Source organism: Barbus barbus (genome assembly GCF_936440315.1).
Source record: "Barbus barbus genome assembly, chromosome: 23".
Classification (NCBI taxonomy): domain Eukaryota; kingdom Metazoa; phylum Chordata; class Actinopteri; order Cypriniformes; family Cyprinidae; genus Barbus; species Barbus barbus.
The window spans coordinates 2,226,832-2,250,839 of NC_136751.1; the positions used below are offsets into that span (position 1 = coordinate 2,226,832).

Sequence of the window (24,008 nt, forward strand, 5' to 3'; positions counted from 1 at the left end):
TAATATTTGTTAAGTGTAATTGGTTTTCTCTGTGACTGACAGAATGACTTGCGTAATAATGTTGCCAAACCTCTTTGGACAGTATCTGCATTTTGTCCTCTTTTCTTTCACGTATCAATGAAATGATTAACCTAAGAAATCAATATCATTCAAACCCCCACTTCAGTTCTGTTATTAGGGTTTGAGTGCTGAGGAGAGCGGAGATCATACATGAACACGGTAAGTCTTTGCCACATTGGTTTATTTTTGTGAATAATTGAAATGTGGACATTCCTTTTAATTTAATGTACAGTATATTGATAATATGTTAATGATCAGATTCGCTAAAACTATTTTTTTGGGGGGCAATTTATATTTTTTTAATTATGCAGTTTTTGGACTAAAATAACTCTTTCAACTGATGTTTTCACATTTTCATCGACACTGTTAGATTGAAGCTGGTCATGAGTTGGAAAGCTCTTCATCTCTGAAACTCTTCAACTTTATTGTTTTTCAATTTTAAAATACATTTACTGTTGTGACTGTTCATAGGCCTTTAACAATGAAACTGTAATGCTTTGGAATTTGCTCTCACGAGTCACCACCAAAAACTGAATGTATAAACAGTGTTGCTGAAGAAAAAAAATATGTGTCTAACCGTGCTTATAAAATAGCAAGAAATAATATTTATTTATTTAAACTGGAAAATGAGTCAAGACAGTGACAGTGTAACTGGAACATAAACGAATATTGGATTTAAAAACACAAAAACCACAGAGGACTTTGCCTCCTTGTTTCAAAACACCACAGTGTGCCAGTCTTACAGGAATATGTGATGGAAACCATTCAAATTTCTCTACCAGTCTGTGCAGAATCATTTCCCTAAAACGATGTTCTCAGAGTGTATAGTTTTTTGCAGTACTGTGTTAGCTGTGGTTTCTCCCAGAAGTATGCACTCTGTCACTTTTTCTTTTTTCTGTCACTGTTTCTTCCTTTTTTGGCATCTATTAACACTACACTATTATCTGTATTTCTCATAGTAGTTTATTAGTCAAAATAGCCCATGCATCTTGGCTACAAAACACCATTTTAAAAGTGTTGCCCAAGATTAAAGACCTTGAACACGCTGACCTTCAGTGACGACAAAACAGGGGTAAGTTGTCACGCTGCAACCTACCATTACAACCAGACACAAACATGTCCATCAGAACACGCAACGAATAAATAGCCTACGCAAGTTTTCAGTATCACCACAACATGAACGACTGTCATGCACAGCCCTCTATAGTCGGCCCCGTTTGCGCATGAGCAGTCGGACGATGTGCAGTGGGTACACTCTGTGCAGTACAGTGATGTGACCCACTGAACGAGTCCCATGCAAGCAGCGAGAGAAAGATTATCGGGAGCCAAAAGAAGCGACCGTTTCCGTTCTGAGCGCTTGAACTAGACGCTAAAATCAGTGAACTAATCTAACGACGCCTCACATCTGAAGAGGAAAGACGCCCGTGAGCGCGCACTTAATAGCGCAACTTTGCTCGTAGGATGTGATTGTACAGTGCGCTTGATCTGGGGGAGAGGGGGGGACTATCTGGACAGTCACATTCACTTTACGGACTATCTTTGTGCTTTTAACTATATCTAGGTACGTGCATCCTGGTAAGTTGATTTAAGTCTCAATCAAGTAAGTTTTAAAACCTAGTGTGCTGAGTACTCCATGTTGATGATGCCTGAACATGCTGTCTATGTAGGCTGCTCACTGCGTTCTGAGACCGTTAAACATTAAATTCTGAAAATTACGCACATGATTTCTGAGTATTTTGTTCCCATAACTTTGTTATTTCTCTGCGAAACACTGTTTCACACTCCTCTTTTCGCTTTTCTTTTTCTTAAAGGGCTGTTAAACCCCTTGTCGTGTGAGAAAATTCACATTTAAGCTTCTTGTTGCCAGTTGTGCAATAGCTAATCCGTTATAGGTGGTGATGACAGTTAGTTTTAGTTCTGTTATTGACATGATGCTTTTATCTCCAGATTTAAGCTGGTAGTAACTTGATTGACAACTGTGGCTTTCAAGCAAAAAAGTGTCTAACTTTCTTTAGAACCAGCCTGACTAACCAGCAAACCAGTTTAGGTTTGATTTTTTTAGGTCAAGGAAACAGTGGTTATGAAAAGTGGTTTGAACCTGGCACTTTCACTTACCACTTTCATTTACCCATATGTTTAACAACTAGAATATCATGCATGAAAAAAAATAAAATAAAAATGGTTTACTGGGCTACGCTGGTTTATCTGGACTCCCAGCCTGGCCGAGCTACTTTTCATCTAAATGCTGGTTTTTAGGTTACCCTATATATATATATATATATATATATATATATATATATATATATATATATATATATATATATATATATATATATATATTTTTTTTTTTTTTTTTTTTATACTCTCATGAGTGACTGGTGGTCTTCCAGAAAGCTTCTCCTCTCTCGTACCCTTATGAAAGTCAGGGTCTGATTGCATCAGTCTATGAATGACTGGCTAAGGCCAACAGATCATGTAAACATTAAGAAATGATTAGCAATTCACTCAAGCTTTTAAAGGGCACTTCAAATTGCATTACACAGTTTTCATCAATGTATTGAAAGGCAATTGCATGGTAATGCATTTGTAGTGAGAATATGAAACAGGATGTTTGAGGTGGCTCTTCCGTTGAGGTTGCAAATTGGATTCAGGTTTATCTGTGTGCATTTTTGTTTAAAACCTCTAAAATGCGACGACTCCTGTTGCTAAAGGATGACTGAGCTGAGTTTCAGATCTACGCCTTGTATCCAGGCATAATAACCTTCAGCTTTGAGGTGCAAGCTTATGATTTGCTTGAACATTGCTGCATTGCTCAGGTTTTATTTTGGTCATGACGATTCACAAGTTCTTCAAATGTCAAAAGGCCTGCTCCTAACTCAAAAAACCATTGCAACAGTTGCCTTTGGTCCTGCAGATAAAGGGTCAAGCTCTGCATGATTTTGAGAGATAGTAGAGTGACAGTTTAGAGAGTGCTTCTTCTCAGACCACGGGTCAGACAGAAGATCTGAATGCTAGCTGTCAATTTCCCTTTCTTGTTTGCAAATGACTTTTAGCCTGTTTTCCACTTCCTGAGCAGCCTTATGCTGAGACATGTTAAGTCAGAGATTCTCTTTTTTTTTTGTCAGTCGAACCCTTTAGACTTAAAATATTTACTTGATAATAAGTCGTAAATATTTACTTTTTTAATGTAAAATATCTATGTTTATATAAGGCTGCATGATCAAAACTTATACTGTAATTGGGCATATTTTGCGATTGAACTGCAACATTACATTCGATTTTATCTGAAAATGCTGTCACATCCAGACACAAAAAATAAAGACTATTCTGCTTTTCAGGTTGTTGTATTTGTAAGTCGCTTTGGACAAAAGCGTCTGCTAAATGACAAAAGTAAAGTAAGTAAAAGTAAAGTAAAAAAATGCTGCTGCTGACAGCACAGGCTTTTTAAAGGAACACTCCACCTTTCTTGAAAATAGGCTAATTTTCCCCAAGAGTTAAACAGTTGAATTTTACCGTTTTCGAATCCATTCAGCCGATCTCCGCGTCTGGCTGTAGCATTTTTAGCGTTGCTTAATCATTGAACCTGTTTGGGGTGTTAGCATCTCACTCAAAAATGACCAAATAGTCTCGATATTTTTTGTACGTAATCAAGGAACTTTGCTGCCGTACCAAGGGTGCAGCAGGTGCAATGATATTACGCAGCGCCTGCAAATAGTCCCCAGCTTTATCATAACTAGTTACTTAGCTGGGGACTACTTTCAGGCATTGCATAATATCATTACGCCTGCTGCACCCATGGTACGGCAGCAACGTTTCTTGATTATTACGCCGGAATGAGAGTATAGTTCCTAGCCATATCGGCCTATAACACTTTAGAATACTGATCCTTTGTTAATGAATAACTACACAGGAACAAGTCACTAATGCACTATTAACATTGTAGTAACTACTATTACCAAACAAGAAACTCTGATTATTGATTTAGTAAGTAATAGTGCTCAGTTGAAACTGGTAGTTCACTATTAGCTAATCAATAACTACTATTTGTTATATATCCTGGAGAACTACTAAGAACTACTGTATACAGGTTCATAATGTGAATTATGCATAATGTATAATTAATTCTAAAATGAAGATGATGGTAACCCATTAGTAATGACTCAAGTGTTACTACATCCTTCTGAAGAAACTACTAATTATTTGGATCAGTATTCTAAAGTGATTCTAATAAATTATTATTATTATTATTATGTATTATTCATATTAATTATGAACCTGTATACAGTAGTTCTTAGGGAGGTATGAAAAAATAATAGTTACTGATTAGCTAATAGTCAACTACCACATTCAACTAAGCACTATTACTTACTAATTCATTAATCAGAGTTTCTTGTTAGTTACTAATAGTTACTAGAGTGCTAATATTGCGTTACTCATGTGTTCTTGTGTAGTTATTCATTAATGATGGAAGAGTATTCTAAAGTGTTACCAATCTTTCTGTCAGTACGATGTAACTACAGAAGAGTCAAGTTTTAAATAGGAAAAATATTGAGATGCTAATGGTCTAATCAGATTCAATGATCTATGCTAAGCTACGCTAAAAGTGCTACCGCCAGACCCGGAGACCGGCTGAATGGATTCAAAAACGGTAAAACTCAACTGTCCACAGAAGAGAGCGGTTGTCTTGTCAGTGCTGCCGCCGCCGATTTGGTGCACTCTTTCGGGGAAATAAAGGTTTGTATAGGTTTTGTTTATTTTATTTATAAAGTCTTTAATGTGGTGTAAATGATATTATTTTACGCAACACAACACAAGGAGAAGATGTCAGTGAGCTCTGTCAGCAGCAGTCGTTTGCTCTGGAAACGCCTTTGCCTCGCATAACAGATGAATTTTATTCGTTATAATACTGAGTGTAATTTAATTTTACGTTAAAATATGTTCTCTAATTTCAATACTATTTGTTTTTGGGCAGAATTTGGACTCAGTCACATCATCTCATCAAGTGAAACTCCACCAGCTCAGATTTCGGTGACACACCGCCACAAGAATTAGCAGTATTTCGGTAAAAAGCAATTACAGAGAACGGTTGAATACACTTAAATTAAAATGCTTTTTTATTTCTAAAATAACTATGCTGTATACAACCAAATAAATTCAATTTGTCTTGTGTTTTGTCCATGGTGTTCTTGCTTAATAATAAATGTTCATCTTTTGATTATTGCTGTTGCCTATAGTAATTCCGTGTGTGATTTTTAACTTCCAGCCCATTTTAAGCCATTAATATAATAATTTTTAAACAAATATATTAAACAACCCAGCATGGTGGGTAAAAACGTTTAACCCAACCAGCTGGGTCAAAATAACCTAGCATGTGTTCCAAGTACCTATTTCCATTAAGACTTTCATATTCCCAAATAAGAATTTGAGAAGCCTTGTGTTTTTCAAACGTACAAAAAAATGTCAATGCTGCAAAAACCACCCACACAAAGCAATAATATCAACATAATACTCAATATAGCTTGTTTAAGTGCACAGTGGTGGCATGGTTCTCTCCATGTGTTCCTACCTGAGGTTAAACCTGAAATGGTTACATTACCAACCATGAGCACTAAACTCCCACCACCCATTTTTCTGTTTGCTCTCAGTTTGCCACACAGACTAGCATTGTTTCAGAGGTCGGGTTGGACCGCGGCCTTACGGCCTTGCAGCATGTGGTGCTCATTAGATGCACCTTGAATTTAAGTTCTGTGTTTTTTACATGACAAGCGTGCAGAACAGAAGTGGAAGATTTGAGCCATCCAGAAAGGTGATAGGGTTTAGATGTAATTACACGATTTGGGATTGATGTTAAAGTTTTACTTTAATTTAGTTAGGTGAGGAAGAGTGGTCATTCATATTCAAATATTCAGGGAACATCTGTCCACAGCATTTGTGTCTGACGTCAGCACTTCATTAGTGGACTGGACTTTTGAATTTTGAAGAAACATTGTCTGAAGTGAGATTTCAAATCCTAAACGAGAAGAATTTGTTATTAAGGGATGTTAAAATGTTAGAGCAACGTCACAATGTAGTTTAAATGTGACTCATTAGAAAGTTCAGTTTTGTTTTTCAGACTTATTGTACATAATGGGTTTTTGCACAGGTGCCACACTTAGGCTATTTATTATGAATTAGAGGTTGAACGATTGATGGGTTTGCCGATTAATCGGCACAAGAAACGAATGCTAAGAGTAAGAATAAGAGTCTGTTTCTAACATTAAGTTTAACAACAGCTGTAGAAGGATTGTTCACTTTAGATGGTTAATGGTTATGGTTAATAATAAATTTTTTTAATTTTTAAAGTTGTATTTGTTATCATTAGCTAATGCACTATATTACCATGACTGACCGATGTACATGCCTAATTAAAATGTTAATATTTAAAAGTATAGTACATTTTCATGGTTTCATGTTTTTGTAAGTTCAGCACTTTTTACTTGCAGTGTTATATTTGTTTTTATTTAGTATCCATTTGAAATACATTGTTAATTATTCAGTAATCGGTCCGTGTGATTATTATTGGTCTATTATAAGTAGTCTCATCTTTCAGATTGCGCCAGTTCCAAATAAAATAAACAACTGACATGAAGTACCTTAATGAATTTAATTTAAAAAACAGACATTTCATGTAACTGCTGACACCATTACAAACCCCATGTTCCTCGTATTAATTATTTCAAAGTTCGTTATCTGTGAGCTGTTGTGAAATGAAAATGTCTAATGTTTTTCGCACTTTGGTTTTGCAAGTTTTAGACCATTTCCACCATGTGGCTTATTACTCAGTGCCACACAAATAAAGCGTACGTGTTTGCTTGTTAATGTAAAATGTGTTAAATCTATCTCACTTAGAATCAAGTGTTTAAGAGAAGGGTCTCTTATGTCGAGCATGCTGGGACACGCAACAGTTTTGCTCTGACTGCTGAATGATAGCTATGTCTGGACGCAGAGCCAGGGTTAAACTGGGTAAGGGGAGGAGCTGTGAGCTCAAGCCTATCAAGATTATTGGATTCTATTTCCAGCAGCTCATAGCTATTTTTAGGCCATCTCTCATATGGATTGAAACAAACTATACCACATAATTTTAACATGCATTTAAATTCATTTATCTGCAGTTAAACAGTATTGAGAATATAGTCGTTTAATACTCTTTTCTCTTCCATTCTTGCAGCTTATTGCTTACTAGGTTATGTGCACTTTAGAGGAGTTTTGTCTTAGACTATAGTTTTTTAGGCTTGTTCACATGCTCATTGTCAGAAAATTTGCTGCTCTGTTTTGGAGCAGCAGCATGAACTTAATTTTTGAAGTTGCGGTTTATTGATACTGTACTGATGGTGAGTTTGCAAATTATGGTTTTTTAGTTAACTCGGTGAAAATAATCCTTTTGTCATGGCTCATTACAACTAGTTCCTTCACATCAAGTTTCCACAGACATTTCGAATGATGCAGTTGCACAACATGAACCTCGTGTTGGCATAGTTTGATATTTGAGTGAGACTGCCTGGGAAAAGTATGTGTCTGTATATATATATATATATATGACACTGTAACGGATTTATGTCAGTATGAAACAACATACTAATTCTGACATGTTCTTCCGGGTTGAAGAGTGATGAATTCCAAAGATGTTCTGAGGTAGAAATGTTCTTTCCAGATAAAATATAGTGGTTTGAAGGACAGTGGCAAAGATAAATATTTAAAATGATGTTTAATTCATGTTTTAGGACTGCATTGTGATTAAAAGTGTATTTAATGTCATCTTATGATTCATACATCCAAAATTGCTGCAGTTTCCAGCAATTAATATGAATCACTGCAGTTTGGGTTTCTTCTGTAAATGATGGTAAAAACATATGGTAGACTTTTTTTTCTTTTGCTTAGAAAAAGTACAATTAAACAGCACACTGTCTAATGTATGAAACAAAAAGAAAGCTAAATTTAAAGCTGTATTACAGTTTTGTTTTGATGCTTGGAAAGCCTTTGATGCTTGGAAAGCCGTATGTACATTAGACATTTTTCTCACATACTTCAGGCACAGGCCATTTAGAATATAGCGGATGAGTATGTGTTGAGTATAATTTGAACCAGCAGGCCTGAAAAGAAAGATCTAATTGGTTTAGAATGGGCCTGTAGAAATAATCTTTTAATTCTGTCATCATTTAATCATCCTCAAGTTGTTGCAAACTCGTATGACTTTCTGTGGAGCACAAAATTAGATTTTGAAGAATAATTAATAAATTAGTAAATGTGTGTGTGTGTACACACACACACCTATCTTTATGTTTCTCGATTTGAATTAGTTTTGATTCCCAGATTTTCAATATGGTCCCATAACTTTGGCCAGCACAGAATGTGATTAAATAGCAGTTAACATTGTTAAATCTGCCTATAAACTGGGAAGATGGAAAATGAATCTAGCTTGATCCCAAAAAATGACCTTGGCCAAAGACTTTCAACACAGCACCTGCCCGCCTCTGGACATGAGTGTGGCCAAGAGAGAGATTCATGCTAGAACTGATGAAACATAGTGAGAAAGGCTATATGGGAAATGTCAGGGAATTATGGAAAGCAGAGTTAATAATCATACTTAGTAATCCAGCCTTCAGATATTATCAAAAAGGATTTACTCACAGGATAGTTGCCAAGACCATACCATCCAATTGGGACCACATATGTCAGAGAAAGTGGAAGAAACCATATACATATGCCTTAATTCTTCATGGCTTCCACAAAGTGCTGGATTTTGGTCCATATTGACATGATAGCATCACTCAGTTGCTGCAGATTTGTCAGCTGCACATCCATGATGTGAATCTCCCGTTCCTCCGCATCCCAAAGCTGCTCTGTTGGATTGAGATGTGGTGACTCTGGTGGCCATTTGAGTTTAGAGAACTCATGTTTGAGAAACCGGTTTGAGATGATTTGAGCTTTGTGACATGGCCTGCTGGAGGTATAGCCTTCTTAAGATGGGCACACTGTGGTCAACAATGCGGTGGCCTTTAAACGATGCTTAATTGGTACTAAGAGTCCCAAAGTGTGCCAAGAAAATATCCTAACACCATTACATCACCACCACCACAAGGCAGGATGGATCCGTGCTTTCATGTTGTTTACACCAAATTCTGAACCTTCCATCTTAATATTGCAGCAAAAATCGAGACGACTTTGAGTTCTTTCCAATCTTCTATTGTCGACCCAGGCTCACTGGAAATACATGCTTGTGGCAATGTTTCTGTAACACCTTACTGCATGTTTTGTAGCAGTTTTAAAATGAAATGTCCAGTGAGTGGTGCTAAAACACGTTCAACATGTGACCTTCATAAAACTTTTGCCATCCAGAGAGAGGTGATAGGGGTTAGGTGAGGAAGAGTGGTCATTCATATTCAAACATTCAGGGAAGATCTGTCCACAGCATTTGTATATCTGACGTCAACATTTAACTAGTGGACAGGACTTCTTTGTACACACAGTAAGAATGTTGAACAAGCATGGTCTTCAAATTTCAGATTTCAAATTCTTCAGATTTCAAATTCTTCAGATTTCAAATTCTTCAGATTTCAAATCAGATTTCAAATTCTAAACGAGAAGAATTTGTTATTAAGGGATGCTGTTAAAATGTTAGAGCAACGTCCCAATAATGTAGAATCATATAATATTAGAATAATTTAATCAGATTTATAAAATGTGTGTTGAGCTGCACAGCTAATATGTCTACTCAATATAATTAGTACCCAAATGAATAAATCGAGTTCAATACTTGGTACACAATACACAATGATGGTAACAAACAGTGGACAGAATGGGTCATTCATGTCACAGCAAGTTTCTAAACCTGACAACAAAATCAACCATAAAACAGCATAAATACAACTCAAAAACAGTGAAAATGTAATTTCATTCATGCCCCAGTGCATGATGGGAACAATGGTATCATAACTTTAATATTTACTCAAAGAATCAATTCCAAGTAAAATATACTAATAAGCTCAAATTGAGTACTAATATAGAATTTACTCTTTATTTTAAATTCTTGACTGAACTAAATTAATGTAGAAATTTAATTTGTTTTTCTGTAGTATTTACTTCACCACCAAATCATTTTTATCAGTGACGGTCATAACTATTTTAGCATGTTTTATTGTTTAATGTAATGTATGTATTTCATTAATACGTTTAATTGTTCGGCATGAATGAGCCATAATGTGTTATCATACATTCACTGTAAAAATATATTATGTGATATGATATCTACTTAAAAAAAAAAAAAAAATTAAAAATATCACACAATATTTCTGAGTAGTTTTTAAGGCTTGATTGCTTTAATGGATCTACCTGAATAAATCATGTGCAATGTCCTAAATTATTTAACCTGTCACACAATGACATTAAGTCCTGTCGGGCATTCATGGCCTAATGGATAGAGAGTTGGACTTGTAACCCGAAGGTCATGGGTTTGAGTCTCGGGTCCGGCAGGGATTGTAGGTGGGGTAACTAACACTCTCTCCTCCCTCAATACCACGACTGAGGTGAGACCCTTGAGCAAGGCACCAAACCCCCAACTGCTCCCCGGGTGCCACAGCATTGGCTGCCCACTGCTCCGGGTGTATGTTCACCACTGTGTGTACACTTGAATGGGTTAAATGCAGAGCACAAATACTGAGTATGGTTCATCATACTTGACCACACACCACTTCTCCTTTCTAATATTAGTAGTGAAATGTGCTCATTTATTTTAAGTTGATTTGCAAAATGTCTGTAAATTTGAGTAAGGCCTATTTGTATTTGGCTTTGAGTTACCTTGTACAATTAAAAGACTGTAGACAGATAGCTCAAAAAGGAGGAAAAAAACAACAACAAAAAAAAACCTTGTAACTGCACTGGTTTTAGCAAAGCTACTCCTCATCGAGCAAAGCATCATGTCTCATTGTGTTAGTAGGCCTACATGCAGCAATCCACAACCACAATCCATTGGTGGACAGTAGTACTTTTACTTCGTTACTGTACTTAAAGGAGTCATCGGCTGCAAAATTCACTTTACAAGTTGTTTGAACATAAATGTTTGTTGGAAGTGTGTGTACACATCCATCCACCCAGTGTTTTTTGGTAAAGGCTAGAAGGGATACGTATGGCGCTACTGGGCATGCGCACATCAATACAGCGTAATGTTTGTCACACTGTGCAACAATACTTACTGTTTTTTCATTCCTGTAAGGGGTAGGTTTAGGGTTGGGGTAGGTGTTAATAAAACACAATCTAATAGGTATGCAATTAATTTCATAGTTCATTTCTGGTCGGAGCTGTATCCCTTCTAGCCACAATCGTGTTTTTTTTTTTTAAATCTCTATTTTAAAATCCCCTTTCTCAAATCAGGCGTCTATGTTCGCATGAATCATTCGTGATCCAGCTTCATCTACAGAATAAGTGAGTATAAAGTTATGAATCTTTCCAAATCGCCTTTCCTAATAATGTGCTAGTCAGCCAGTTTCGCGGCTGAAGTTTAACGGCTGCTCGTCACCCCACGGAAGAGAGGGGCGGGGTCAGCAGAGCTCATTAGCATTTAAAGCAACATGGATTAAAAAAAGGGCTTGTTGAAAACAGAGCTTATTTTGACAGGAAAAAAGGTGTTTTTTACTCTACCATTGAACAATTTTAACCAAAGTATGTTACAGACTTTTTATTAAGACCCTAAAGAATCATATCAATGGGCATCCGATGACCCCTTTTAAATGACTTTTGGTGCTCTAGCGGTTAATAAACAGAACTGCATGCGTCTTGCGGAAGAATATTGTAGCCAGAGCTACTTCTCTCTGTTAATGTCTATGACGAATTACGCAGGTAGGCTACTGAGATACTCCGCAGCGTTACCTACCTGAACCAGTCTGAATATAAACACTTAATATAGGTCTACCGTAGTGATTCAGGTCAAGCCAAAAACACAGTTTGGAAAATGGATTCATGGTGTACTCGCTTTTTATATTAATTTAGCAAATTTTGAACACAAAAAAGTTACGGACTGCAACTTTAAGTAGGCTACTTTTTTCAAGTATCTGTACTTTACTGGATTAGTTTTATTTTGAGTAAATTTTACTTTTACTAAACTACATTTCATAAAACATATAGTTACTTCTTATAATACATCACATGCTCCGAGACGCAGAAGCGGTGTCTGATTCATGAACAAACTGATTCTTTTCAATGAACGTGTTAAATCGGTTCGCAAATCACACCTAACGATTCATTCACGAACTGGAATGATCTGATTGCAGCTGTTCCCGAGTCGACAACTCACTGATTCAAATGATCCGTTTAGAGCGAGTCTCCAGTGAACTGAATTCAGTTGATCTTGTGAGCACATGCGTTTAATGCTGTGAAAAGTTACTAATGTTGCATTTTAGGATTAATTATTGTAAATAAAAATAATATTTAGGTCAAAACTATCAGTTGTTTGTGAACTAAATCTGTTGTAAAGGGTGATCTATTTAAGCTCACTGAAATGCTTGAATGCAGACAGATCAGCATCAGTGTCTCTATGTTTTAGGTCAAAATGAGAACATCAGCAGTGCATTGATTGAGTCATTATGCATTTAACCTGTTTAATACATCCTTGTGAATTTGATTTGGTGCATGAGTTCTCACAGAAAACAAGTCATTCATTTGCATTTTTTAGGTTATTGGAGAACATTGTCTTGTGCTAATTCAGAAACCTTTATATTTTTGCCTGTTGAACGTTTAGTCTAAGAAAGGAAACAGGAAACCAGTATATAGGGTGTGTGGGTGATCATGCATGTGCACGTGTTCATGTACTGTAGTGCTCGGTCTGTGAGTGACATCGATTTATTCCAGAATCAGGACCAGATTAACTGTGTTGCATTCATCCTTTCTTTAAGCTCTCTTCACTCCCTCTCCGACTCTGACACACAAACACACTCTTTATATGATACTGGAAGTATCATATAAAAATTGAGGAAGTGAAATATACACAACAGACAAGAAAAACGATCGCGAGGACCGTTTTCACTTTACATTCATGTGTGTCTTCTTTGGGTTTTTACCTTTTTGTTGTGGTGTCTTGCACAAACATGAGGTGGGAGGAGAGAGATAGTGAACGTGATGTGATGTTGTGTTTCTTCAGGAGAGCAGTATGGACAGTTCAGATATCAGAGGGCAATCAGAGTGAAGATGACCTTAAAAGCAGCCAAAAGTGAGTATGCAAACACACATACTCTAAATAGTACATATGTATTTGGGTAAGGCCGTTGAGATGCTTCACTTCATCTAGAACACTTTAAACAGCTTTGTGTGTGTGTGTTATCGTTAAAGTTTTACTACAGTAAAACAGCATTTAGGAGCACAGTTGAAGTCCAGTTTGAAGTCCAGTATGTGCCACAACATACTGTGTAAAAATAGGCATGAGAAAATCAATTATGATCATTTATGGCAAAATCTAGGAACATAGTGCAAGTTACAGTTGGGCAAAAAATTAATTAGTCAGCCACCAATCGTGCAAGTTCTGGCTCTGAGAGATGAGATGAGAGAGGCCTGTAATTTTCATCATAGGTACACTTCAACTATGAGAGACAGAATGGGGGGAAAGAATCCAGGAAATCACATTGTAGGATTTTTAATGAATTTATTGGTAAATTCCTCGGTAAAATAAGTATTTCGGTCAATAACGAATACACACACAGGTATATACAAATGTATATATACAATATATGTGCAAATGTATATGTATATATACATATATATATATACATACACACACACACATTTCGTAGCACGAATTGCTTTCACGCCCCACAACTATTTTCTCATGTGGCGGAAACCTTTAAATGAATTCGATGGTATCGAGTCAGAACAACTGTCACACATGTGAGACTTACACTCTTATACCACATGTCCTTTTTCTCATGCACTGATAATAAAAAAAAAAACCCTCAAACGACAACAAGGGCACATTAAGATGAAACTTTAACAATAGGATATTTGACACATGAATCCTCTCAATATAACAAACTGTGTGCAGACACTATGTCAAGCGCTTTATTGATTATATTATAACAGAACATAATCGAGATTGGGAAATGTGGAGTTCATTTTCAAAATTGCAGAGATTGATATAGGGATAACCATACTAATGGATGGGAGAAACTGGAAGAATTTCTGAATTTGTGTAAATGATAAGAATTAGGAAGAATCAAATTATAAATCATGTATTGCTATTGTGTTAAATACAGCTCTACAGCTGTAATCATGTGAGAAACAGAAAATAACTAATCTGATTATGAATATTATAAAGTGTAATATAATCTAATTACAAGTACTTAATTTTGGAATCTTTAGGATTACAAGTAATCAGTTACAACACAGCACTGCTCACATATTGAGCATGCTCACTAATTTCAGAAGCACCCTTGGTTAGGACAGGGTTAACACTGCTTCTGCTGTGTTACTGATAACCCTGCATTGGGGTACCAAACTTCTTCAGCGTGAAATGATGTGATGTTAGAACATTACATCTAGATGATGCAACAGTCACCCAATCGCGTGCATCGTATTCACGTGCTTCGGACAGTTACGAAAACATAGAGCATTGTATAAACTGTCTTTTCATTGTTTGAGTGGAAAAAATGTCAAATGGTGACAGATTCATCCTTACTGTTCGAAAATCCATTCTGGAAAACTAGTTGGAAATATATAATATTCAGGATGCACAACTCTACAGCTGTTATGCATCGTATATATTCCAATCAGTGACACTGCAAATATGCAAATAAGAACATTAACCTGAGATAAGTTTGAAATGTCAGATTACAAATACCCAGGATTGATTGTTAACCCCGGGTAAATTACGAGCAATGTGAAACGTGGAGATATCCCAGGATTACCTGGTTGGCATCCCAGTGCCAGTTTTATCAATCTTACATTATGTGACCCTGGAGCACAAAAGCAGTCATCAGTAACACAGATATATTTGTAGCGATAGCCAACAATACACTGTATGGGTCAAAATTATCCATTTCTCTTTTAGGCCAAAAACCATTAGGATATTAAGTAAAGATCATGTTCCATGAAGATAGTTAGTAGATTTCCTACCGTAAATGTATCAAAACATAATTTTTGTTTAGTAATATGCATTGCTATGAACTTCATTTGGACAACTTTAAAGGCGATTTTCTCTATATTTAAATTTTTTTGCTCCCTCAGATTCCAGATTTTCAAATAGTTGTATTTCAGCCAAATAGTGTCCTATCATAACAAACCATACATCAATGGACAGATTATTTATCAGCTCTCAGATGATGTATAAATTTCAATTTCAGAAAATTGACCCTTATGACTAGTTTTGAGGTCCAGGGTTACATATATGTATTTTAATTAATAAAAGCTGTCTCTCTATTTCTTGTTCTCTTTTAGCATGGTTTTTAAGACTCCTCCCGGTTGTGCTCTTCTTCATCTGTTACTATTGCTCCCAGTTCTACTTTGACAGGTTAGTGCCACCACCTGCTCTACATGGTATCAAATACATTGTTTTCATTGGTTATTATTATTTTTGTTCTTCTCAGGCTGAGACATGCAAAAGCTTTCAAGGTATATTTATGCTAACTACTGATTTGTTCTTTCCTTTAAGTTATGGAGGCAGCGGAAAGTCCCCTCAGCCCACTGTTTCTCTGTGTCACAACTATCGCTTGCAGAGGAAGTGGGAAAGTCTCAAATTAAAGTATGTTACCTATTCACATATATTCATATTCACACGTACAACCTGTTTTGGGGAAACTAGCTTACTGAGCTTGAAAATTGGAAATTATGATTATGTCATCATTTACTCACTCTCGTGTCGTTCCAAACCTGACTTTCTTTTTTTTGTGGAACATAGAATAAGATGAAATACTTCATCACACAGTGGAAGTCGGTAGTAACCAAACCTTTTTGGTTACCAATATTTTTTAAAAAGACATGAAAATGAGCAAATCATGATTTTTTCACAAGGACAGCAGTATTTATCTGATGCAAAAACATTGAGTTTAATAGTATTAACACGTGTAAGCTTGTCAGTCTTTATTTTTTATGAAAATGATTTCCTCGATCGGAGTGGTTCAAAACTTGATGACTTAATTTTAGAAATGCAATCTAAACAAACAAACAAAAACATTGACTTCATTCAGTAAATCTAAATGGTTATTAAAAAAGCCAAGACTGTTCGGAATCAAAATCGACCATAATAAATGAACTGGAAAATGCATTTATTTAAATCTATATACTAGATGCAAAGTTGAACGAACACACACAAAAATGAAGTGACAAGGCTATATAAAACATCCAACATCCAGTGCAAAGCATTAAAAAGTTAAACACACACACACACACACACACACACACACACACACACACATACAGGAATTTACACATAAATAAGAGTTGCATGATATCTAAATGACCTAAAACAAAACAAACAAAAGAAGTACATAATTGTATTGTTTCCACTTTTCTGTTCTGATTTTAAATTTACATTTACATTCCACTTATTGTTATGTGACTGTAAGTTGCATTCCTACTGTTCTGTCCTGGTCAAAAGTGACACGAATGCCCAAAGTGTGACCTTTTTTCCCAAGCTTTGGAGGGTTAAATAGCATTTGAATAGAATTATTACAAATTGACATGCTACCTCTTGCGGATTGGCATCTGTGTTTTCTGTATTGTAGTGTTCTCCATGTTATTGTTTACACAGCTGGCCGCTCCCCATCTGAGCATGTAGAGTCTGTCTCACCATTCTCCATCTGGAGTTTACCTTTTGCATGTATGTATTTGTTTGTTGATTTGCCTGCTATCAGATTTGGCTGCTAATGCTGTCAGATCTAGGAAGACTAACCTTTTACTATCAAAACAAAAATCATAGTGTTTCAGTTCAGTGTTGAAACCAAGGAGCATTCAATGGCAAAAGTTCAGCTTGCTCAAACGACAAATCTGTCCACATTAATTCAGCATTGGGACCCACATTACATTAAAGGAATATTTCACTCATCTTGTGAAGCAAAAAGCTTATCATTTCTTGTTACGCTATTTTATTACCAAATATCGGATTAAATATTTTTATCAACTTGTTTTGTTTCAAATAGCAAATAGTTTTGTTGGTTTTGGAGCTGATTAATCACAGGCTTCATTAATAGCTTATGCACCTCAGTTGTTGAGTCAACATTGACAAAATAATCCACAAATAATATTTTTTTCCCTCAAAAACAGAGCTCAGATCAATTTCCAAAAGGTTTGAGATGTTAACAGCCCTGGGGCAATGTATTCAACGATGCATTCAAAATTGTTTACTCTGTCACAGAATACAGGCACAGAAATGGGTGAAAATGGACAGCTTTTTTCCTAACAGCAGCTCTTAAAAGCCATCAGGATTTCTCCTCCAGCTGGTGTAACCAGAGAAAAACAGGGCACTTAATGAAAAAGGACACTCCTCTCGCTCTCGAGCGGTGGGAGCGTGTTAAAGCCTGGCAGCACTGTAAAACCAACACATTCACGTGTGATGATTCTGGCTGTGCTGTTATGACTGACTAGCTTAGTTAACCCTAACATGTCAGTCAAAGACAACACAGCCAAACTAGTGCCCTGTGTAATATATATCCGTTTTATTTGTAAACTTACATGTAGTCATCACTGGAGAATGCTGTCTATGCATTGTTTTTACAATGAAACTTCACAATGTAATATATATATATATATATAAAACTCACCAAAACTGCGTATTTTGACATGATTGTGTGTGTTTTCGTCCGTCGAACCTCTACTTCTGCGCTGTCTGAAGCGGCTCGGTGTACGTGTACAGCCGAATGAGCAACCTTTCAAACTACTGTATAGCTACTTCATTGCACCGTTTCTGCGGCGTAACCCCAGGTATGTCGCCACATTCGCGAGTTATGAAGAATAAAGAAGAGAAATGTTAATCATCCGAAATGAAGCAGTAATATCTTCTCAGGCAAACATTATTAAAATCGTGTCTAGGGACAAGCTGGCCATCACACTGCTCTGACCTTATCAGTCTGTTTGTATCTAGTATTTGATGCGCTCTTGTCACTTATGAACATCTCGGTTACGTACGTAACCCTCGTTCCCTGATGGAGGGAACGGAGACGTTATATCATAACGACATTAGGGTCATAACGACACCTCTGATATTAAGAGAAAACGGCAATGAATATTGGCTAGTGGATTTTGCATACCTGAGCCACTCCCCGTGCATACGGGTAGAAAAAGGCGACAGGTGTATCCACTCATCAGGTTTTACGCTGAGGAGCCGAGACCGTATCCCTGGCACCCAGCGATGGTTTCAAAATTGTGGCATGCGGACATAACGTCTCCGTTCCCTCCATCGGGGAACGAGGGTTACATACGTAACCGAGGCGTTCCCAATCTGTCGGTCACTATGAGTTAAGTCGTGACGACATTAGGTGTCCATGGAAAGCGCCACAACCTGAACCTGAGAAAAGAGTTTCTCTGCACGGGGGAGAGCTTGTTCTTTTCCTAGTTGACCCGAAGCCCCAACTGGCTGAGGTGCCGGAGCTCCAGGTCCCTGTAATCGCACAACTGTTCTCGCGTGCGGGCCATGCTCGAGACAGTTGAGGGTCTTGATGCCCACTTCCCGTAACGGGGCAAGGGCACCCTCCATGACTTGCGTAAAGACACGGGGGGACAAGGAGAGCCCGAATGGGAGGAATCTGTACTGCCATGCCCGACCCTCAAACGCAAGCCATAGGAACAGTCTGTGTAGAGGAAGGATCGAGACATGAATGTAAGCGTCCTTCAGGTCGATCACTGCAAATAAATGCTGGATGCATTTGATAATGCGCTTCTGCGTCAACATCTTGAACGGGAGCTTGTGCAGGGCCCGATTCAAGACTCGCAGATCCAGGATTGGTCGAACGCCAACGCCTTTCTTGGGCATGATGAAGTAAGGGCTGTAAAACCCCTGTCTCATCTCAGCTCGAGGGACTGGCTCGATTGTATCCTTTGCCAGGAGGACAGCAATCTCCTCGCACAAGACAAGTGCGTCTCGGACTGCCACCGAAGTCTCGAGAGCACCGCTGAGCTTGGGAGGTCGCCTGGCGAACTGAATTGCATAGCCGAGTCGTATTGTGCGAATGAGCCAGCAGGACAGGTTGGGCAACGCAAGCCACGCCCTTAAACTCCGTGCGAGTGGCACCAAAGGGACAATTGACATACCCACGGTGGTGCAACGGAGGGGCCAGAGATGCGTGGGGTGGCATCGCGTCTCCCGACTGCAATCTCTTGGCAGCTGGCAAGAGGGGGCGTCGCGGGCGAGAGTGAGGAGGCAGTACATCACACACTGTCAGCTCGCGAGCCTGAGAACCCAGAGAAAAAGGAAATTGCTCTTTCTTTGAGAATGTGGGTACCTGGCCCTTCAGCCAGCGGCAGAACAGAATGAAATTATTCTCCCCCTGCCCTCCTTGACGCTGTCCTCGCCATCTCCTGAGATCGAGCAGCTTCCTACATCTCCGGGTTGCCTGTGTCAGGGCCGCTTTATTGCCTCTTTGGACGATATCGGGGCCAGCTGGAACATGGGGGGCACCGCGCTCCCGCGAGAGGCTTGATGTGCCGGCCAAGGTGATGATTCAGCACGGGGGGGAGCAGCTCTGGAGGACACAGGAGGGCACCCGCGGCGACAAGCAGACTGGGGCTTGCCCTGCAGCAGAGCGGTGGCTGCATCACGCAAGATGTTTTTGACGGCCTCGGTCTACTTCGGTACTGCCGAGAACCGCTGGGCACAGTCCTCAGCAGTGTCACCGAACAGTCCAGCCTGGGAGACGAGAGCAACAAGAAAGTGTACTTTGTCGACTTCGCCCCTCTCAGCAGTCTGTGACATAAATGGCGCTCTTGGCGAGACCCGAGGGGGCAGCCGCGCTGAATCTTCATCCTCAGAGAACGATTGCCCATCCCCCGATTCCGCGATCGTCATCTAATTCTCTATCGGCGCGCCGAATGAAATACTGGGCACGCCGTAAGACGGCACAGCATAATCACCAGGGAGCCGCATAGAACAGCTGCTGCGGGAGGAGTGAAAGGTCCGTGGGGACTGTCCCAGGCGGAAAGGCTCTCACTGGAACCCTCAGATCGCCCAGAGCACTAGCCGATGGTTCTCTGCTCATGGCAGAGAAGCCAGCGCGGGTAGTGACAGAGGGAGCCCCTCCCATCCCCGGGAGGATAAAAAGGCGCGATCGCAGTGCTGCCATGGTTACACGCTCAAAACGAACGCATAAACCATCCACGAACACAGCTTCAGCGTGCTGGATGCCCAGACACTGAACACAACCAGAACAGCTTCCAGACAGATGATGAATGGCTTTGTGGAGATCAACAGGTTCATCCACTCGGCTCCGAAGCAAAAATCTGATGAGTGGATGCACCTGTCGCCTATTTATACCCGTATACACGGGGAGTGGCTCAGGTATGCAAAATCCACTAGCCAATTTTCGTTTTCTCTTAATATCAGAGGTGATTGGTGCTCCCAAGTGAATCCCCTAATGTCGTCACGACGTTCTCATAGTGACCGACAGATAGGGAACAGCTATAATCATGATGAGCTCGTCTTCAGAAAAAGATTAGATTATTTGCTTAAGTCAGAAACAGCGAATCTCTTTAAAAACTGGCTGTTGTTCTCACTACATTGCATTGTTATATTTCGTAAAATATTTACCCGCCAACTGGCAACTGACACTGTTACATTTACTCGCCAACGCTGATTTTTACTCGTATTTGACGCTTGGCGAGTATTAATTTTGGCCATATATATATATATATATATATATATATATATATATATATATATATATATATGCACACACACACACACACACACAGACACACACACACACACACACACACACATACACACACACATTGTATAAATATTTGTTCCAAAATATCTGTTTGGAGGCTGTGTTAATTACTACGATAGTAATTAAATTTTCAATATAAATATAATTTTCATACAATTAATATTTTCTAATTCTATTTTAATTTAAGGTTAAAAGTCATTAAGTCAGTTAAATATATACACACAAAAAAGTAAATGTCTAAAATGAATTTGAGTAGTTTGAGGAGTAGTTTGTATTTGAGTCTGTTTTTTGTTTCACCGACACAGCATGAGCCGAAAGACTGAGCTCTTTCTAAAGCTGGAGGATTTCTTCTGGCGGGAACATCTGTCAGCTGAAGCTCTGCCCTATGGTATTAAAGGCAACGGTATGTACAGCTTCAGTTGCTCCGCTCTCTTATAATCTTTACTTTAATACAATGGTTAAATCTACTGCAAAGTCATTATGCTAATGCTTATGTTAAATCTGACTTGAGTAAATGATCGCATAAATCTCATTGCTGAAACCTCACATGCCCCCGAAACCTTTCAGTCAACATATATAAAGAAGTTTGTTCTGTTCTGTCTGTTCTGTAGCTGGCATGCTTTTGCTGCATGCTGCTCATGTTTCTGCATTCATGTTGATGCATTCATAATGGTGCACCTTGTTCAAATACTTTCTTCTTTGTCTCTGCAGAGCTCCTGCTTCTGAAGGTCTTGGCAGTGACTTCCAGCTACACAATGCCAGCAAAAATTGAGAGGTGAAGTGGGGCCGAGCTGCTTTCACAAGTGTCTAAACTCTGAACTCGAGCTCCCATAAGCTTGAAGAAACCCGTTCCTCAGATTCGGTCTTTTGCTTCAGTTGCACTGTGGCGTGAATTACTCCATGCATTACAACTTAATTACAGTAATGCTCTTGCTCATGTTCAAAATTATCTTACTTAAAGGGTTACTTTACCCAAAATGAAAATTTTGTCTTTAATCACTTACCCCCATGTCATTCCAAACCCGTAAAAGCTTTGTTCGTCTTCGTAACACAATTTAAGATATTTTGGATAAAAACCTGGCAGGCTTGTGACTGTCCCAAACAAAAATAACGACTTTATTCAACAATTTGCACCATTTTGGAGAATATCCGCTGGACGCAAACTGCGTACGCTGTTCTGTGTCAGTTGCATCACACGGATACGCTGTTTTCGTTCAGATCAAAACGTAAATAAAAGTAGAAAACTTATCCATGTGGTGCGGCAGAATGAAAGGAGAAGTAAATCCCTGCAGCTCCTACTTAGTGCTGGCTAATAGTGACTAAATATGCAAGTGGGTTACTCACAATGGGGAAGTCGTGGCCTAATGGTTAGAGATTCGGACGTGTAAGCCCATCCAAACGGCTGTGTGTGCACTTTGGATGGGATAAATGCAGAGCACGAATTCTGAGTATGGGTCATACTTGGCCGTTTGTCACGTCACTTTCACTTTCACTTTCACAATCACTTATCCTGTTACCAATTCATTTTAATTTGTACTTTTTAATTTGATCAGTTTTCTCTATTAATTTTGATATTTGTTTAATGTTCATTGCTAAAGAAATAAAAAAATGCTAAAAATTCACTCACCCTCAGGCCATCCACGTTGTAGATTAATTTATTTCTTCATCAGATTTGGAGAAACTTAGCTTTCCATAACTTGCTCAGCAATGGATGCTCTGCAGTGAATGGGTGCCGTCAGAATAAGAGTCCAAACAGCGGATAAAAACATCACAATAATCCAAACCACTCCAGTCCATCAGTTTACATCTTGTGAAGAGAATAGCTGTGTGTTTGTAAGAAAGAAATCCATCATTTAGACATTTTAATTTTAAACAGTTGCAAAATACGAGTCCATAATTCATAATAACCCTTCCTCCAGTGAAAAAGTGCATCTCCTGTCATCTCTCACATCGGAATCCACCCACATATTTGTTTAGAGCTATTTTGGTGCTTAATCTGTGCAGATTTCTGTCCTGATTCATACTTTTTCACTGGAGGAAATGTTATTATGGATTACAGACTCATTTTTAGCAGAAAGCAATGGTTTGAAGTTAAAACCATCTTAACAATGGATTTGTTTCTTACAAACATGCAGCTTTTGTCTTCTCAGGATGTTAATTGATAGACTGGAGTGGTGTGGATTACTTGTAGATTATTGTGATGTTTTTTATCAGCGGTTTGGACTCTCATTCTGACGGCACCCATTCACTGCACAGTGAGACAGTGATGCAATGCTATATTTCATTTCTCCAAATCTGATGAAGAAACAAACTCATCTACATCTTGGAGGGTGAGCAAATTGTCAACAAATTATCTTTGGGCAAATTATTCCTTTAAATTGTGTTTAGATGTTAGAAATATTTAATAGAAATGGCATAGAAGATAAAATCCTTTCTGTAATATTTAGGTTGACAATTACCATTTTCTGAACTGAAGCATTTCTTTTCACTACAAAATAAACTGTTTGTGATCTTTATTGTGTACCGCACTCATGGAAAGTGCTCTGTGTGTCAGCAGCTTAGATTGCAGGACCTGTGCAGTCATTGGAAACGGCTTTTCCATAAAAAACAGTTCACTGGGGGAGATCATTAACAAATACGACGTGGTGATCAGGTAAATAAAACCTCCACCTCCATTTGACCTTTCAGTGTTTCTGTTACACTGTCTTTATTTAGCATCAAAGACTCCTCATTATTTAAAAAAGAGACTGTTTTCTAATATAGGTCCTCAGAAAGTTTTAGTAAGAGCTTTATGAGCCTTTTAGTTATTTTCTCCTCTCCATCTCTTGTTTTCCATTGTCCACTTTTTTCTTTCCATGTACAGCGTGAAAGCCTTTCCATTAGTCTGGCTTGTATTTTGCATTCTTGTTTTATTGTAAGTCTGTTGAGTGGCATTTAATAGCCTCACTTAACAATACCTCCTGCAATTAGAGCTCTGCTTGGCTACTGTTTCTCGACCTTTGTTTCTCAAGCCTCTTTATAGCCTTGGAATGAACAAATGCTATTTTATTTTTT

The 24,008-nt window shown here is 38.3% G+C and overlaps 1 protein-coding gene across 7 annotated transcripts in view; it reads left to right on the plus strand.

Moving 5' to 3' along the window:
• The first annotated feature begins 170 nt into the window (after nucleotides 1-170).
• Nucleotides 171-24,008, plus strand: part of st3gal4 (ST3 beta-galactoside alpha-2,3-sialyltransferase 4) — a 33,606-nt gene continuing 9,768 nt past the window's right edge. For 2 of the 7 annotated variants that reach the window (XR_013781821.1, XM_079374605.1), the window contains exons 1-7: nucleotides 171-219; nucleotides 13,229-13,297; nucleotides 15,514-15,586; nucleotides 15,728-15,817; nucleotides 21,260-21,357; nucleotides 21,666-21,729; nucleotides 23,509-23,607. Coding sequence is in view for 4 of the 7 variants with exons in the window: in XM_079374605.1 (XP_079230731.1) it covers nucleotides 13,276-13,297; nucleotides 15,514-15,586; nucleotides 15,728-15,817; nucleotides 21,260-21,357; nucleotides 21,666-21,729; nucleotides 23,509-23,607 (446 nt within the window). In the remaining 3 variants the exon portion in view is untranslated. Of the gene's footprint in view, nucleotides 220-1,228; nucleotides 1,636-13,228; nucleotides 13,298-15,513; nucleotides 15,587-15,727; nucleotides 15,818-21,259; nucleotides 21,358-21,665; nucleotides 21,730-23,508; nucleotides 23,608-24,008 lie in introns of those variants that run through there. The other 5 variants (XR_013781822.1, XM_079374606.1, XR_013781823.1 and 2 more) reach the window with 3 other exon arrangements.